The sequence below is a fragment of the Heloderma suspectum genome, chromosome 17 (assembly GCF_057233095.1).
Source record: "Heloderma suspectum isolate Gila_16-S chromosome 17, 16-S_ref, whole genome shotgun sequence".
Lineage (NCBI taxonomy): Eukaryota > Metazoa > Chordata > Lepidosauria > Squamata > Helodermatidae > Heloderma > Heloderma suspectum.
In genome coordinates this window covers 18,582,038-18,598,963 of record NC_139474.1, presented here as the reverse complement: position 1 = coordinate 18,598,963, position 16,926 = coordinate 18,582,038, and the positions used below count along the sequence as shown (strand labels likewise).

Sequence of the window (16,926 nt, the reverse complement as noted above, 5' to 3'; positions counted from 1 at the left end):
GCCGTCGGTTAAATATTTTTAATAAATACATACACAGGAAGAATCTCATTTAATTGTTATTTTTTTTTAATTCATATAACAAAGTGTTAGGTAACATCTCAACTTAATTTCCCCGTCTATGAAACTCCTTTCTGGTAGAGATTTTGCTGTCCCCCACACTGTTGCCAATCAGGCGCCAGTTAAAGCCAGATTTATTTTTACGAGCTTTTGGGAGTACAGGAAAATGTTTGCTGGTGCTTAGGGATGGTTCAGTTGTATTTTATTGTAAATTTAGAGTTATGATTCTGACGGTGTTCATGACTCATATTGTTTTTAGATGGGTTGTTGGCTGCCCTGGGATCCTTGCGCGGAAGTGGCGGGATATAAATAAATAAGTACAAATAAGCCCAAGTTTTTCTCACTCCCGTCATTTTATTCCTGGGACACATATTGTTTCTTGTTCCTTGTTGCCCTTTAGTTTCAGGGTCCAGCTTTTTTTACAGACTCAGTCCCAGCGTAGAGAGAGAGCTCTGGAGATGTGTGTTTTTAATTTTTTTGAGAATATCTATTTCTTTGCAAATATGCACACTATGCCCGGAGTAGCTGGCAAGGGCCTAGAAAGACGCCTCCTCCGCCTCTAATCTCTTTATAAAGGCATCTAAACCAGGGGCCCATTTTCTAGCAGCAGATCCCATCAATGAATGGAACATAGGATATCTCTACTCAATCCTTCAGCGTCTAGCTCCTGTCTGCACTTGATGAATATGGCATGCTGTTTTATTTACACATTCATCTCCCTGCCACCCAGCCCACCTCACAGTTCCTGTGGCAGCGACTGACAGTTTAAAATGCCAGATGATTTTAAAAAAAATACCTTTAAAAAACAAAAAATGAAAAACTGCAACTAGCAAGCTGGTCGAACCAGCCTGGTAAAACTGGGGGGTGGTGGGGGCCGTGAGGGGAGGAACCGGTGGCATTCCAGCTTCTATTGGACTCCAGCTCCCATCTGCCCCAGCCAGCATGGTCAGGGATTATGGGAGTTGGGAGTCCAAGTGGTAAAAGGACATTTGCTGAGCAGAACTTTGGACTGACTTCTTGAAATTTCCCAGCAGGGTGTCAGATGGGCTGATACAGAGAGAGGAAGCCACCACGGAGAAGGCGCTTATCCTCATCAACAGTCACCTTATACGAGGTGATGACTACGCCCAGGGCAGAGGGATTTCAAAGCTGTCAAGAAAATAGTGTATCTGAGGGCATGCAGAGTGCTTCCCCCTAAATCACCGAGTTACCATCCCCCAGAATCTCTCCTTGAATCATTCAGGCACTGAATAAAACTCTCTCTGTTCAAGCCTGAGTTTCTTTTCATTTCTTTTTATCTTTAATTTTAGAGAAAAAAAAACTTTGAAAGGAGAGGGGAGTTGGTAAAACAGGATCCACTGTATAGGTCACTTCCTCCCCCCGCCCCCCAGGGCTCTTTATCAAAAAAGATAGGGGAGAGAGCACGTGTTTTTTAATCCGTTAAAAAACCCACTGGAAAAATCCAAGGGAAAATCCAACAGGCTTTGCTTCTTGTTAGCTTCGGGAACTAATTCTGGGTTGATCGAGTCTGTTAAAGGAGGGGAGGAAATAGAATGATTAGAAGATATAAATATTAAATTGAGCAAGGACGTATTCAGTGGTGTGGTGGACTCGGGGCTCGCAGGGACGCAGGTTTTATTAGCCTGGCCACTGACATCATCCCTGCCCCCAGGCTTCCCTGTTTCCTCTGAGCTTAGCTGGAATGAATCCTCACAGAACCTGGGGGGGAAACGGATTTTCCCTGCAACAATACATTGTTCCCTATTGTAATGTAAAGTATTTTGGGATGGCTTGGTCTTGAATGGGCAATTACGACTCATTCATTTCCCAGAAGACCTGATCCTGGTGGAGATGGAAACTCCCAGAACTGGTTGGTTTTTGTTTTATCCCCCCCCCCACCCTGCCAATTATTGTTAGCAGACATGTCCTGCATAATTATTAACTTCATCAGCATGTATATAACCTGACTTCACAAACCACAATGGAAGTTGCAATAGATATTCTTAAAATCACGTTATCAAAAGGCCTATTGGTGCTAAGCCAGAAATGTCTACACCTGTTCGAGGACTGAATAAATAAAACCCAGTTTCTGATTCAACGTCTCCATTGCATTATTCCTTCCCTTCCATACATGTTTATAAGCTGTGATTGGACTCACTATCATACTGGTTCCTTGATATAGCTCAACACAGCTGCCTGAATTTTTGGACTCTCCTTGAGGGACATAGATGGGGGCTGCCACCTCCACCGCCCCACTGCACGTTTTCCTGCCCATTCTTCCCTCAAGCCCACCCATCGGTCCATGCATTGCATTGTGGGAGACTTGAACTTGTAGCAGCCAGATGTGGGTGAGATTTCCCTTGAAATGACAAGCAGAGTCTGCAACAAATTGTTGCAGCGTGAAGTGGCCCTTTTCAGGGTTCTTTCAGATCATTCCATTCCCCCTCTTTCTGGGTTTTCTGTCCCCTGCTCTTCAACAGACAGTATATTGCTCACACAGAGCATGCTCAGTTCTCCCTTGGGGGAGCCGAGTTTTTGTGTACGCAGTGGGAGGCTCTTCGTTTCCCCTCCCTACCTAAAGATTGGGGGGGTATTTCTGTAACTTTGGGGCTCCCCCAAGCATGCTGATACCTCCCTCTTGTTTCTCAGTGGCCCCATGTCGGCTACAAATCCTGTCAGCACACGCCAGCTACGCTCATTATTAGAGGGAGTAAGGATGTCATCATGCTCAAGTAACACACAGCCCCTCTCTTCGACTGTCTTCTTGGGGACCCAGATAGGGCTGGAGGGAGCGGAAGCTGGCAATACTCACTGGCGGATGCAATCCGGGATGTGGACCTGCTCCAACGGGATCAGCTGTGCTAGCTCCTCCAGACTGTCCATAAACTGCAGTTTTCGGCTGAACTTGGAACTGGAGAGAGAGAGAGAGAAGCCAAGAGGGCATACAGATACTTACAAGTAATCGGTGAGCTGCAGTCTTCAAGAGGCATCACATTAGATCAGCCTTTCCTGACACAGTGCCCTTCAGAGAGGTTGGACTACACCTCCCATTATCCCCAGCCAGGGGAACCCCGGAGGGCCAGATGGGCACCTCAAGAGAGCTGGATTTGGTCCCCAGGCCTGCGCTCCTGTTTTGAAGAGTTGCAGATAGACAAACGAAACCCGTGTCCCCCCTATTTGGGACCAGCCAACCTACCTGATGAAAGGCCTGAACACGGCCGTCAAAGCTCTGATGTACCAAGTGGGATGGACGACAATCAAAGTCTTCAGGTTCTTCCGGAGCCTGCAACAAAAGCCAAAAGGGCCGTAAGGTGCCATAAGCTGGCAGAATGCCCCGCTGCAGGATTTTTCTATGGCAGCAACTCAAACGGCGGATGCCCAGCTATTGGACAGTGAACAGAACTTGGCTTTGGCTAAAGCCTCTTGAGTGAAAGTGCAAAACTGCAAAGGACGGGAACGAAAAGATTCATTTTATTTCACTGCGTTATCTGAATCGGCTGCTTGGCATGGTTCCAGGACTGACCAGCTTAACAATAGTAAGAAGTATACTGTGGCAATTTGATCACTTGGTCAATAGCCCAACCCTTTCTTCTGGCATTTGGCCAGGAAGAGAAAAATGGGGGGGATCCTGACCCCATTTGAGCTACTGGGACCCCCACAATGGGATCATCTTTACCTCTTTTTTGGAATCCCTGAGCTCTTTTTTTGTGGGGGGAGGGTAACTACTTTGTTTGCAGTGTGTTAACATCATAGAGACTAAATACTTTGTTTCCGGTGTGTTACTGTTATAGGGGGGAAATACGTATTGGAAAAGCAGTGCTAAAAACTCAGTTGGACTAAAGATATGTCCCATATGGGGTCCAGAGAAAGAGGGAGCTTCTGGAGAGCTTTTCTTCAACTTGGCTGGGGCACCCGCTTCTTTTAACACACACGCACCACACAGCCTCACATCTTACCGTCTGTCAATGGTTTGATAACACTCTTTGATCCAGGCGAAGGAAGGTATCTGGCTACGAGGCGTGGCACCATTTAGACAGACAAGTATGTAGTTCTCAGCTACCATTAGCTCCAGAGTTCCTATTATGTACCTATGGCAAGTGGAGAGAATACCCATAGTTTAAACTGCTGTAGCCCCTCCGCTGGCCAAATTCTCCCTATCTCAAAATCACCCCCTGAATAAATTGCGAGCGACGAATGATGTGACATTTTTACAGCACTGGGGCAACAGTGGAAGAGCCCTTGCGTGCTGGGTGAAAGCGCACCTTTCGTTTGCAGGGTCAGGTTCTACTTTTTAAAAAAGAGAGAGACAAAATACTGCAAGTTTTTAGCAGAAGTCAGCTGTGCACAGCACTGACTGGCTGGTGTCCATGCCATCGCCAGGAAACACTCCCTCACCAGAGTAGTTTTCCATTGAGAGGGGAAGCAGGGGCCATTCCACCAGTCCTACTAAATGGCCTCCCCCACGAAGGCTCCTCATCCCTCAACTATCACCACCAGCACCAGTTCCAGCAGGCTGTAACAGAGGAAGATGAGAAGGGAAGCAGAGCTATTCCACAAGCCCTGCTGAAAGACCAGTTATTCTTTTTCCTCTTCCCTCCCCATCCCTTTTTCCTTGTGTGCCATGTCTTTTTAGACTGTAAGCCTGCAGGCAGGAACTGCACCCCCAGATTCAGATTCAGGGGTGGCCTTTCTTCTAGTGCTGGTGTCCAGGTGCTGGACTGAAACCGCCATCATCATAGGAACAGAGGAAGCTGCCTTTACACGGAAACAGGCCCTTGGTCCATCTAGCCCGGTACTGTCAACACTGACTGGCAGTAGCAGCTCTCCAGGGTTTCAGGCAGGAGTTTTTCCAGCCCTACCTGGAGAAGCCGGGGATCGAACCTGCAATCTCCTGCATGCAAAGCTCGGGCTCTACCACTGAGCCAACACCCCTCACCATTGGCTGTTCTGGCTAGAACTGATGGGACTTGTCATCCAACAACATTGGGGGAGGGGAGGGAACACACTCCCCTTCCCTGAAAGAAAGGATGCCTTCAAAGAGAGGACTCTCCTCTGTGAAGAAGGACCCACAGCCGCCCTACGACCTACAATTGAAGTTGGGCATCATTTTCACGTCTTGCTTCCAGGACGTTTCTGTGTGGCTGCTTTGGGAAGCAGATACTGGGCTTCGTGGACCCTACCATGGTCTGATCCTTCCCTCCCTCCCCAATTCTTCTCCCCTGCTCAGCTACAAGGGGATGTGACACCCACCTGAAGAGGTTCCCCATGACGTACGGATAATCCGGGATGGTGCTCTCTGGTAAGTAACACGAAGCGAACATGATAATGGCATTCAGGCCTTCGCCGTAATACCCTGCAAGAAACGGGTACAGGAGTGTGAGCCAGCCACAGGGCACCATTTGGGAGACTGGGACCAGCGTTCCTGATTCTATAAACAAGTAACATTCTCCCACCCTCTCTCGGTTGCCTTTTTCCAGACTAAAAAGCCCCAAACATTTTAGCCTTTTAAAAGAGGAGAGGGAGAAGGATCAGGGGAGGGGTCTACTTTTGGGCCACAAACTGCTAATCCCTAAATTTTGTTGCGGGGGGGGAATACAAAACAAGAGACATTGGGGCTCCTAGCTCCATGGTTGTTTTTTACAGAATTACCCAATTCGCACCTCCCGAGCTGGACACGGAGTCGCGTTGCAACATCCACATTTTCCAGAGCTTCCCAACGCAGCTTGTCTCAGGGAAAAACATGCACAAAAAATGTGTTTGAGAAAAGTGCCCAATCTAAGAATTGGGCTGGGGAGTGCGGAATGTGTCCGTTTAAAAACACACACCCAATATGTGTACCTTGTTGCATATGTTACTCAAAAATGCGCACACAAAAAGAATGGATTCCCATATGGATTTCGGAAAAAATGAAAATGGCAAGACTGCAGGAGCGGGACAGCACAAATGTGACCTCGAAACATCAACAGTGTGGGCACAACAGAGACTGTCTAGAGGTGGACGGATCCGTCAATCGCCTTTCGGTAAAGGTGGTTCATTCTAACAGAGGACTTATTGAGCCTAGATTACAGATGGGTTCTTCCCCTTCACGTTTGAGGAGATTTACAATCCAAGACTGCTCAGAAGCAGTCTTCGTAATTCAGGGGTGCAAAACATCAGGGCGGCCAAGTCCCCAGCCACCAATAATTTGGCAGTTTCCCGGCCTTCACGCAGTCCCCCCTAAAAGGTTGAGATGCCTCTCGTAAGGATTAGTTACTGACAGTAAAAGTTTGAAGTGTATTTTATTTTCCCCCTCAATGTGCCTCTGTACCAAGGCCAATCTTATTTTTCTTCCCCAAGCTCAGTAGCAAAAGCTGAGACTCTCGGTCGTTACCTCCGTGGGAGATGACCCTCTTGTAGGGCTCAATGGCGCCCAAATCCACTTTCTGCTCCCGCTCGTCCGTCAGGAAGATCCTCCATCTCCGGCCATCCTGACCCTTGACATCCACCACGCGGCCCATGCAAAATTTCTCTGGCAGGTTGCCGTCCACCCGCCGGGCCCTGGGGAGATCATCTGAGGACATGTGTGTGGTTGGGTGGGTGGGGGGTGGGATGGAATGAGGCTCAAATTAATGTTGGGCAAAGATACCATCATCCCCTTTCTTGGGGTGTCACCGCCCATCTGGGTGACACCTGAACCTGTGCCCTCACCTTCCCACTCGAACTCGTGTCCGTTCTCAGAGCCCTCCTGCAGCTCGCTGTCGGACGGGGTCTCCAGCTCGTCCACGTTGATATCCAGGCTGCCGTCCGGCGTGCCTTCCGGGAAGTCTCCGGATTTCACCGACCCCTCACCGAGATCCGGGGCCGGGAGGCGTCTCCGCATGTGCCGCCGGCCGCACAGCTCTAGGGTGTTGGGGGCAACTGCAGGGAGGGAGCCGAAGGGTCAAAGAACAGATGGAGAACAAGTCCTTTGAGAGCGGAAAGCCTCCGGTTTATTTATTATTTATTTTTTATTTATTTCATTTCTATACCGCCCAATAGCCGAAGCTCTCTGGGCGGTTCACAAAAAATAATATAATAATAATAATAATAAAGGACTGAAGGAGGACTGGATCTGGTCCCCAGTGTGGCAAGATTCTAGTCCAACATCCTGCTTCCCCCAGTCACCAGCTGGATGCCTCCAGGGAGCCTGTAGGCAGAGCAGGAAAGGAACAACACACATGCCTGCTTGTCCCCTGGTGACTGGCATTCCAAGATAGACTGCCTTGGAACTTGGAGGCTCCACCAAACTAGCTCAGCTAACAGCTGTTGATCGGAGCCCCTCGCCCACGAATTGTCCCAACCACCACATGACTGGAAAGTCAGGGTACTGGAGAGGGAGGTGTTTCACCCAGCAGGAAGATGAAAATACTCATGGGTGGCTGAGGCATCTCTTCACCCAGTCCAGAACGTGACCCCACCCCCAGCAAAAGTACCAGCCAGCCACCCCTCCAAGCAAGTGGAGGCTGGAGGCGCCGATGTCAGCGGGACGGTGAATCCGCTCCGGTTTTCAGTCAGAACCAGTCAGGACTCTAAAGGAGCTCTCCAAGGTGAAGCACCTTCAAGGTGCTTCACCTTGGAGAGCTCCTTTAGAGTCCTGACTGGTTCTGACTGAAACCCGGAGTGGATTCACCGTCCCGCTGACATCGGAGCCTCCACTGCTCCAAGCTCCATCTTGGGCCGTACCTGGGCTGAGCTCCGAACTGGATCCTTCCAGGTCCTCCTCGGAGATCTCCTCTGGCAGCGGCCTGCAAGGCAAAGGGAGAAAGTGGGCGCCTTTGGGGGATGGAGGAGGAGCCCTAGGTCTGCTCAAAAGCTCTGCGGCCAGAGAGGCAGCATGGCCTAGCGGCTGGCTATCACATCAGAAACCTAAACAGCTCCCGATTTCCTCTTCGGATGGCAGTAGGAGGGGGCAAGAGCTTCGGGTCCCAGCACTGTGTCATTCATTCTCCCTGACTGTGGGTTTGCCCACTGCTTAGAGGATGGACGCACCACCTCTGGCATGGGGGGCAAATCCCAATCTGGCCCAGATGGCCACATCCCTTTCCTCAGACCCCCCTTTTTCCTCCAACCACCAATTGTTTCCGGCTCCCCCCCCCCCCATTCTAAAAAGCTGAAATGCTTCTCCCAAGGCTTCAATAAGAGCTTTAAACGGAAACATGCTGCTACTTCTCGTATTTGGGCCCCCAGCCCCTTTAAAGAGATTTGGCCCCCAGGCCTCATCCCCTGATGTAAGGAGAACCCAGCTGAACTGGACCAAGCAGCGACCTACTGGAGCGCCCTGTTTCCCACAGGGGCCAGCCAGATCCCTCCACAGCCATTTCTCGTCGCCCGTCCCCAGGGCCCTCTGCTCCTCACACAGTCCAGATGGTGCTTACCGGGGGAACTCGTCGTCTTGCCACTCCTCTTTCAGCTCCATGTCCTTGATGTTGGTGGCCTCTTCTCCCTGCTCAGGGGACATGGCTTTCTCTGCTTCCTTCTTAAGCCTGCATGGGCAAGAGACACACTGGTTGTGTCAACAGCACATTGTACCCTTGTCCTAGAATCATCGAATCACAGAGGGACCCTTGGAGGACACCTAGTCCAGCTCCCTGCAGAAAATCCAGAGGTGGGCTGCCCAGCCACGGCCTGAAGGCCCCCAGTGAGGGAGAGCCCATAACCTCTCCTCTAGGTCGTTGCCAAACTCCTCTCCCCATCAAGTCATTTCTCATAATGTTCAACCAAAATCAACCCTTCTTTCACTTAAGCCCATTAGATCCAGTTCTATCTGCTCCCTGGACCCCTCAGCAAACAAACCTTTTCCCTCGTCTTCCCATGCAGGGTTTCTCCTCCTTTCCATTAAACCTTTGGCTTCATCCCTTCATCCTGGTCCCCAGCTGAAACCAGGCGTAAGTACACGTAACTGCTCATGGCCATCCATTGCTGTCCTTGCCCCTCTCCCTCTCTGTTGCCTTCTCTACCACTGAATTTAGATTTTAAGCTCTGTGTGGTCAAAAGTCCTTCCTTCCTTCCCTGAACTTCTATCTATTTATTTATCTTCCTTCCTTCCTTCCTTCCTTCCTTCCTTCCTTCCTTCCTTCCCCGAATATCTATCTAACTATTTATCTTCCTTCCTTCCCTGAACATCTATTTATCTTCTTTCCATGAATATCTATATATCTATCTTCCTTCCTTTCTTATCTCTCTCTGTCTCTCTCTCTCATCCACCTTCCTTGAACATCTATGTATTGATCTTTCTTCCTTTCCTTTCCTTTCCTTTCCTTTCCTTTCCTTTCCTTTCCTTTCCTTTCCATCTATCATCTTTCTTTTCCTTCCTTCCTTCCTTCCTTCCTCCCTTCCTTCCTTCATGTATTTATCTTGCTTCCTCTATCTATCATCTCCCTCCCTCCCTCCCTCCCTCCCTTCCTATCTTCCTTCTTTTTTCTCAGCACATCTATCCCTTCCTTCCTTCCTTCCTTCCTTCCTTCCATCTTCCTTCTTTTTTCTCAGCACATCTATCCCTTCCTTCCTTCCTTCCTTCCTTCCTTCCTTCCTTCCTTCCTACCTTCCTTGTATTTATCTTCCTTCCATTCTTCTCTGCACATCTGCTTTCCTTGCCTGTTCATCTATCTGCCTTCCTTCTCTGTGATCCGTCCATCCATCCTCTATCTTCCTTCCTTCTTTTGATGCACACCTATCTATCACCCTTCCTCTACCGCCCTTCCTTCCTTGCCAGAACTTTATTTTAAAAACCAACGTCTTCCTTTCGGAGGCCTCTGCATCGTCAAAAGAGCCGCACGCGAAAGCGACATCCGAGGGTATTCCCCATCACCAGTGCCCCGTGAAAGCGAAAGCGGGACCTGCCGGGTTTCTCCCTGGCCTGGCACGAAGAGGGCCACGCCGCCAGAGCCTCTGTCAGGAAAAGAGACGCCACTTCAACCACTGATCTGCTGAAACCAGGCTTGGAATCTGTTTTGGTCAAATATGTCCAGATAGGCTTCACGCACTGAAAAATTTGCACTGCCCACAAAGGGACAGACAAGCGATTTAATCAAGCCATGTAATGAAGCTGTTCCATATCCTCCCTCAGTTTCACCTCTCCACCTCCCATTTCCCTGCTCTGCCTCTGTTCCCCCATTGTAGTTTGCCAGCCCCTTGGGGCAGAGATCTTGTGCCAAAACACATATTCTTCTTCTGCCTCCACTTCCTGCCCTTCCTCTCTGTGTTGCCTCTTCTTCTGCCTCCACTTCCTGCCCTGCCCTGTGTGTTGTATCATATACTGTAAGCTCTGCAGGGCAGAGGCCTTCCCTTTCTGAAGCACCACGTCCATCCAAGGTGCTCCTGAAATCACCATTCACGATGAAGCATAAGGCATCAAGGCAAAGCAACCATCTCTCCGTTCCTGGCGTTCCAAAGCCGACCGCCACAGAGGGGGGAACCCGCCCCGCACCTCAAAGCGGTCTGGAATTACCTTCCAAATGACTTTTCCCACTTTGGCTACCGGTCCCCCAACTGGGTTTCTTTCAGTGTCTGAAAGAAACTGAAGCGATGGAGAGAGAAAGTCCCAATGACGCCAACTTTTCGCCAGCTAAATCCACTGCAAAACGTCCGAACACCAGCTGAGATGAGGCCAGGTGACTGGAGTTAGGGCTGGGTTTGCGGTTGAGCAGCACACCCAGAAAAGAAACCTTAGCAGCTCCACCTCAGCCAGCCGGAGAATTAGTGTTCTTTGTCTCTAAGCATACAAAACCCCAAACAGCTGAGTGAAGGGCAGAGACCCGGGCGCAGCATTAAATTTCTGGAGCGCAAGGTGGGAACGTAAGGTGAGTCCACCAGGATCCAACCTAGTCCAGCCAGGTACCCTAACGGGGAACCCACAAGCGGGGCATGAAGACCACCCCCTCCCTTGCTGTCAGCCCCCAGCAACTGGCGTCTGGAGATAGACTGCTTCAACACATGGAGGCTCTGTTCCTAGCTAGCATGGCTGATCAGAGTGTGAGAAGAGTTCTGGCCTCATGAGGTCAAGGGTGTTGCATCTCTTTCAGCCAGAGAGGGCCGGATTCCATTTCAGAGAAGCTCTCGGGGGCCGCATTCCAGTGGTGGGCAGGGCCTAAGGCAAAAGGGGCAGGGCCAAAAAAGATACTAGCATTTTTTCCCTTAAAGCTCTTCGTGCCAGTAACTAAGTGTCAGGAGTGGCATTTCCACCTTTTAGAATGTGGAAAATGTTGGTTAATAGGGACAACTCCGCATGCTTCCAGACACTAGGGGGCGATAGAGAATGTCCTGTAGCTTGAGCAGTTCCTATTTCCTGTTCCCTCCCCTTCCTGTTCCTCCTTCTTCCTCTTGCCTCTGCAAGAAGCACCATGTGGTCTCTTCATGAAGGAAGCAAGTCACCATATCTCCTGCCTTCATTCACTTACACTCACACACCCAGCTTTAGAGGGTGCTTGTAGCTAAACAGCGTTCGCCTTCTCTGGCGATGCGTGTAAAGGCACGAATAAAAGCGCGTTGATCTGAGCTGCTTTTAAACTGCCTGTAGCCTGCATCTGTTGCCTCCAATACTAAATGCTGTGCTGCCACGCTTTCTCTATATAATGCAATTCTCCTGTAAATCACACCAGAATTTCTAACAGAAAAAAAACTGCACAAAACCCAGGAAACCACCAAATTATTAGTGGTTGGGGGAAAGGGGGCGCGGCTTTCTGGGGGTGTCACCGTCCGGGGAATCCTGGCAGAGAAGTCTGAACAGGCTGTGTGCTGGCAGAATCTGCTGCCGGCCCCTGGACTCTCCTGCCTTAGGGTCCGTTGACTTTAAACCAGACAGCCCTGAAAACAGGGGGCACCTTCAAACGGAGGTGTGTCCCCTGTCAGCTCTCCAAAATAGAGGACTGTTCTCTGTAAAATAGGACACTTGGCTACCCTAGTGACATAGGGCGCGATTGCACCCTTGATTTTATAAGGGGATTAGAGAAACCCTTGAAGGAAGTGGAGCCAGGTGATATCTAAATGGAACCTCCGGAATCAGGAGCAGTCTCCCTCCGGATACCACACGTCGGGGACAAAGAACAGGGGAAGGGCTTCAAGCCCTGCTTGTGACCAGCTGAGGGGTGTCTGGCTGCCCCTTATTGTTGGAAACAGGTCCCTGGGCTTGCTGGGACCTGATCCTGTAGCCAGGGAGTCTGTACACTTTAATCAGTCCTGGATGTGTCTTTCGTTATGAGCGACTGTTCAAAGTTGGTTTTAGTTCTGCATTGTTTGTATACGTTGCCTATGTGCTTTTATGTAAATGGCTTTTACACTTTTTACTGTGTATTTTAATATTTTAACTTCTGTAAACTGCCCAGACAGCTTCTGCTATGGGAGGGTATAGAAAGGTAATAAATAACAAAAATACGTTCTCCCTTTCTTCCCGGACGAATGCACATGAAGCAATGCCCTCTTGCTGCAAGGCTGCCTGCATTCCAGATTGCTGTTCCGTGTCCTTTGCACCCTCCCCTCGCTCCAGACATGAATCATGTGGTTCTCCCACTTCTCTGGCCAGCTGAGCAGGCCCCAACACATCCATGCAGTGAGAAGGTGGGGATTCGCAGACTGATGTCATGTTGACAGGAACCGGGAGACAAAACGGACCGTTTATTTATAACTTCCAGAGGGGGTGGCCGCATTTGCCCGTCGCGGCACAAACGTTCAAGGGTCGATCTCCGTGACTGAGACATTTCTGGTGGCAGAAGATTCCTCAGGATTCATTCAAGGAGAAGCGGCATATAAATATTGCTTAATAATAATAATAATACATAACCTCAGTTGGCGAGTATATATTAGTATTATATTATTATTTATTACATTTCTTATAGTGCAAGCCTATGCGCATCTACTCAGAAGTAAGCGCCATTGAACTCAGTGGGGTTTACCCCCAGGAAAGTGTGCATAGGATTGCGGCCTTAGACACCTTTCTTAGAAAAGACTCAAGGCGTCTTACAGCAAAAATGTAAACATACCCCAATTTAAAACAGTCAAAAATTATTAGCAATAAAATACCACAACCCCATAAAATAACTAAATTAAGAAACCTGTTATATGCATGTAGATAGACAGACAGACAGACAGACAGATCGATCTGTGGTCATAGAAGGAAAATAAAGTTGTAATTGGGAAAGTCAAAGTGCAATGAAATGCAACCCCCTCCCACCAAAAAAAAAAAAAAATCATGTGGCAATTCAAATAAAAGTAAAGTGTATGCCAAAATAAGCACAATGACCATTCACAACAGCAGTGAAAACGCAATCAACCTAGCGTGGCTAAATTAATTCACTCACCAGGACAAGAAAACCATTATCTCCATTCATGCCCAAACAGATGGAATCAAACTTCTGATTTGGTGATTTCATGCTGGGGTCTCTATTTAAAGCTATTTCACGGAAGAATGGTGATGTTTTGGCTCAGCCATGCAAGTATAATGCAATGTACCTGCCATGAAATGGATTCTGTTCCACCAGACTTTAGGCCAGCATAAATTTGTTCATCTTTTAAGGTCCCACACGAACCTTTGTTTGTTTTCAGAATTTCTAGACTGCCCATTCAACCTGCCAGATTCCAGGACGGTGTACAATAATAAGGATACATTATTATAATAAACATACAAGAGAATAAAAGCAACATTTCAGTTCACATAACCAAACAAAAACAAAATGGTTGGTTTTTTGAGGCGCGAAAAACCAGCCAACCAACCATAAAACTGGAGAGAAACGCAGAGAAGTGCCTGGGCAAATAAAAAGGTCTCAACTTAACAGTGAAAAGATTGTAATGCTGGCACAAGTCAAATTTCTTTGTGGAGGAGAGGAGGTATTCTAAAGTTGGGGTGCAACCACAGAAAAGACCCTGTCTGGAGCTTCTATAAAACCTGCACAGTCCATGCACTGTTGATCTACACCACAGCTGGTTCACAGCTGCAGTCTCTAAACTGTGGTCCAGGTTATGGGGTTCGAGCACCATCATAATGAAAACAGTGGCCACCGGCAGTATCGAACTCCCAGTTTTGAAGCTCAGCGCCCTCAGGGATTGCATATTACAAATCCACACAAACACCGACACACACGTTACACTCGCCATCTGGATCATGGATATACCAGTACAGCAGGGCTAAGCAACCTGCGGCACCACCAGGTGTCGTTAGACTACCACTCCCATTATCCCTGCTCACTAGCCATGCAGCCTGGGGCTCATGGGAGTCAGAGCCCAAGTGCATTTGGAGGGCGAGAGGTTACCCACACAGCACAAGATATCTCCATTCCTTACAATGAATTTTGTTCTCTGTTCTTTAGAAGCAGGACTGCCGGCTACTTGTTGTTGTTGTTTTACTAAGCATCAATTCAAATTCAGTCAGCTGGACTTGATCTGCAAGCCACAGCTGATGGTTCATTCCTGATGCGGACCAAAGGCATCCATTTTAAAGGGATGGGACAAGGGAGGATGCATTTTGATGTCTGTCACCTCAACCGTCACCACCACCAGCTGAAGAAGAGGAGAGGGAGAATGGCTTAATTTTCCTTTTTCTTCCCCATCCCTTTTTCCTTGCGTGCCATGTTTTTTTAGACTGTAAAAAAAAAAAAAACCTACAGGCCGGGACCACCATGCTTTACTGAGCGCAAGCCACTCTGCGAGCCTTTTTGGCTGAGGATCGGGACAAAAAGACTTAAAATAAAGAAATGGAGGGTCTCTTCTACGGCTTGTGACAGAAAACGCCACAAGGCCGTGTTGCGTTTCCATCTTTAGAGACCATTTGCCTCTGGATATCTACTGCTGAGGGGGGAAACAGCGAGGGAGCCTTCACGCCTTGCACGTGAGCGCGAGGACGCCTTCGGAGTCTACGGAGGGGGAAATGCCCTCCAGGTTCTGGATGCACGCACTGCACGCTGGAGATTTGGGAAGGCCACATCATCCCTGACTTAAATGGAGAGTGGGGAGCAACGGGGTGTCAGACCTCTGTCAGCCCGAGGGCTGGATTTAATTTCAGAGAAGCTCTGGGGGACCGCATTCCTGCACCGGGCATGGCCAATGGCAAAAGGGGCAGGCTGAAGTGCCAAAGATACCAGCCTAATTTGAGCGGAAAGCTCCTCCTGTCAGTAAGGAAGCCTTAGGACAGGCATTCCCACCTCTTGGAATGGCGGAAAAAGCTGGCCGCGTGATCGGCCGCTGAGGGAAAGGGTGCGTGGCCAACAGTGGACTCCGGAGGGCCACATTCCATGGGCCTGAATTTCAACCCCCCTGGCCAATGGGCTCAACTAGAGATCAGAAATTCCTCTCCGCAGAAATGCCCCATCAGTGTGACGCTCGTGAGAACCCGCACACGAAAACGGCAGTCAATTTGGATTCCAGCCAGGGATGCACTCCGGGTTCTGCTTGGAGTGCTGGGGATATAGGGAGCCCCTAACCTTCAATGTTTTGAAGCAGGCTGCCTTCCACATATGCTCAGAGGCACCTTGGGTGATTAACCAGGCATTCCTTCAGGGTGTATCTCAGCACAGCAAACAGATTCTGGGGGTTTCGCCCGCTCCTTCTGAGATCAATTTTACAATCGAGACTGAAAATGGGATTCCTTGCCTAACATCTCAGCCTTCCAAAGAGCTTGGCTCAAAATGATTTATTAAAAATAAACATCCCTCTAAAACCTCTTAGAGATATTTTGAAATATGGACAGCAGCATATCAAGCAAGCAAGCAAGCAAGCAAGCAAATAAATAAATAAATAACAGCTCCCCAAACAGAACGCTAAAGAATATCCAGCCCCTATAGATCTGATACAGTGATGATGATGATGATGAATTACATTGCTCTACCGCCCCATAGCTGAAGCTCTCTGGGCGGTTTACAAAAGTTAAAACATTAAAATAAAATATACAAAGTTTAAAGATAATTTACATAAAAGCATACAGACAATGTAAAGTGTTCACATCTGGGGGGAACAGACACCATCCTACCATGGATTTTGTGAATGCCTGAAAATTAGACTGTGAACAGTATTGATGCCACAGCCCTGTACACGACAACCTGGGAATAAGCCCAAGTTAATGCAACGGGGCTTCTTTCTGAGCAGAAGTGTGTAGGACTGCCTTGCTGGGTGACTTTTGACCAGCTCTGAATTTTCAGATATTCTCCTTTGTCTGCATCTGTTCAATGTTAAACAGTGGGAGTTGATCCTCATGAAATTTCGGACACAGAACATATTCATTGCACCCCAAACTCTGTAGAATAGCGGAATTTTGTTCTTGTTAAGCCCTGAAAGGCAGTGTACAAAACCAGGCCTTTCCCAAAGGTTCAGTTAGTCTCAGAGGGACTAACTGAACCTTTGTTCCTCCGTGTCTCCCCACTACCTGGTCCCCCCAGATTTTTGGGACTACAACCCCTATCATCCCCAGCCATGGCCACACTTGTTGGAGAAGGCTGTTTCTAACCCACACAGCAATATATAATTTTCTTCCTTCATTTTTTGGGGGTGGGGGTGTGTGGTCTTTTAGTCCTCAGACCTCCTTTATCATCCGCGGTGGTATAAATCCAGGCAAACTAGAGACGGACTTGATCTGGGCCATCCTTGCGAACGTTACAGAATTCTAGTCTTCTGTTTGTGATCCAGAAATCAGATGGAAAGAGGATTCCCCCCGTGTGAACGGGAACCGTTCCGGCTTGCCCCTTGCCCCTTCCCAAATCAAGCGACTCACCTTTCGGGTTGAAGGACCACATCATCTCCTACGTAGGTCCCCATCTGGGCCCAAAAAATCCAGAATCTGCCAAGCCTCTCCCCTGCTCCTTTTAGGAACCCAAAACACAACCGGCAAGACTGGGACGTCCCAAGATGCCAGCACAAGGCCCAGACTCGTCC

At 48.8% G+C, this 16,926-nt stretch overlaps 1 protein-coding gene across 2 annotated transcripts; it reads right to left on the bottom strand.

Moving 5' to 3' along the window:
- On the bottom strand, window positions 1-16,926 carry BNIPL (BCL2 interacting protein like). Of its 2 annotated transcripts, XM_084823844.1 has the most exons (11): window positions 16,766-16,854; window positions 13,368-13,634; window positions 8,451-8,558; window positions 7,759-7,820; window positions 6,745-6,954; window positions 6,428-6,607; window positions 5,308-5,410; window positions 4,014-4,145; window positions 3,254-3,340; window positions 2,870-2,968; window positions 69-1,585 (listed from the first exon to the last, which is right to left on the bottom strand). In XM_084823844.1, the coding sequence occupies exons 2-11, from the start codon at window positions 13,391-13,393 to the stop codon at window positions 1,552-1,554; spliced, it is 1,041 nt and encodes a 346-aa protein (XP_084679970.1). In that variant the 5' UTR covers window positions 13,394-13,634; window positions 16,766-16,854; the 3' UTR covers window positions 69-1,551. The 2 variants fall into 2 exon arrangements, with proteins under 2 accessions (XP_084679969.1, XP_084679970.1); XM_084823843.1 differs by lacking the exon at window positions 13,368-13,634 and having other exon boundaries at window positions 1-1,585; window positions 16,766-16,926.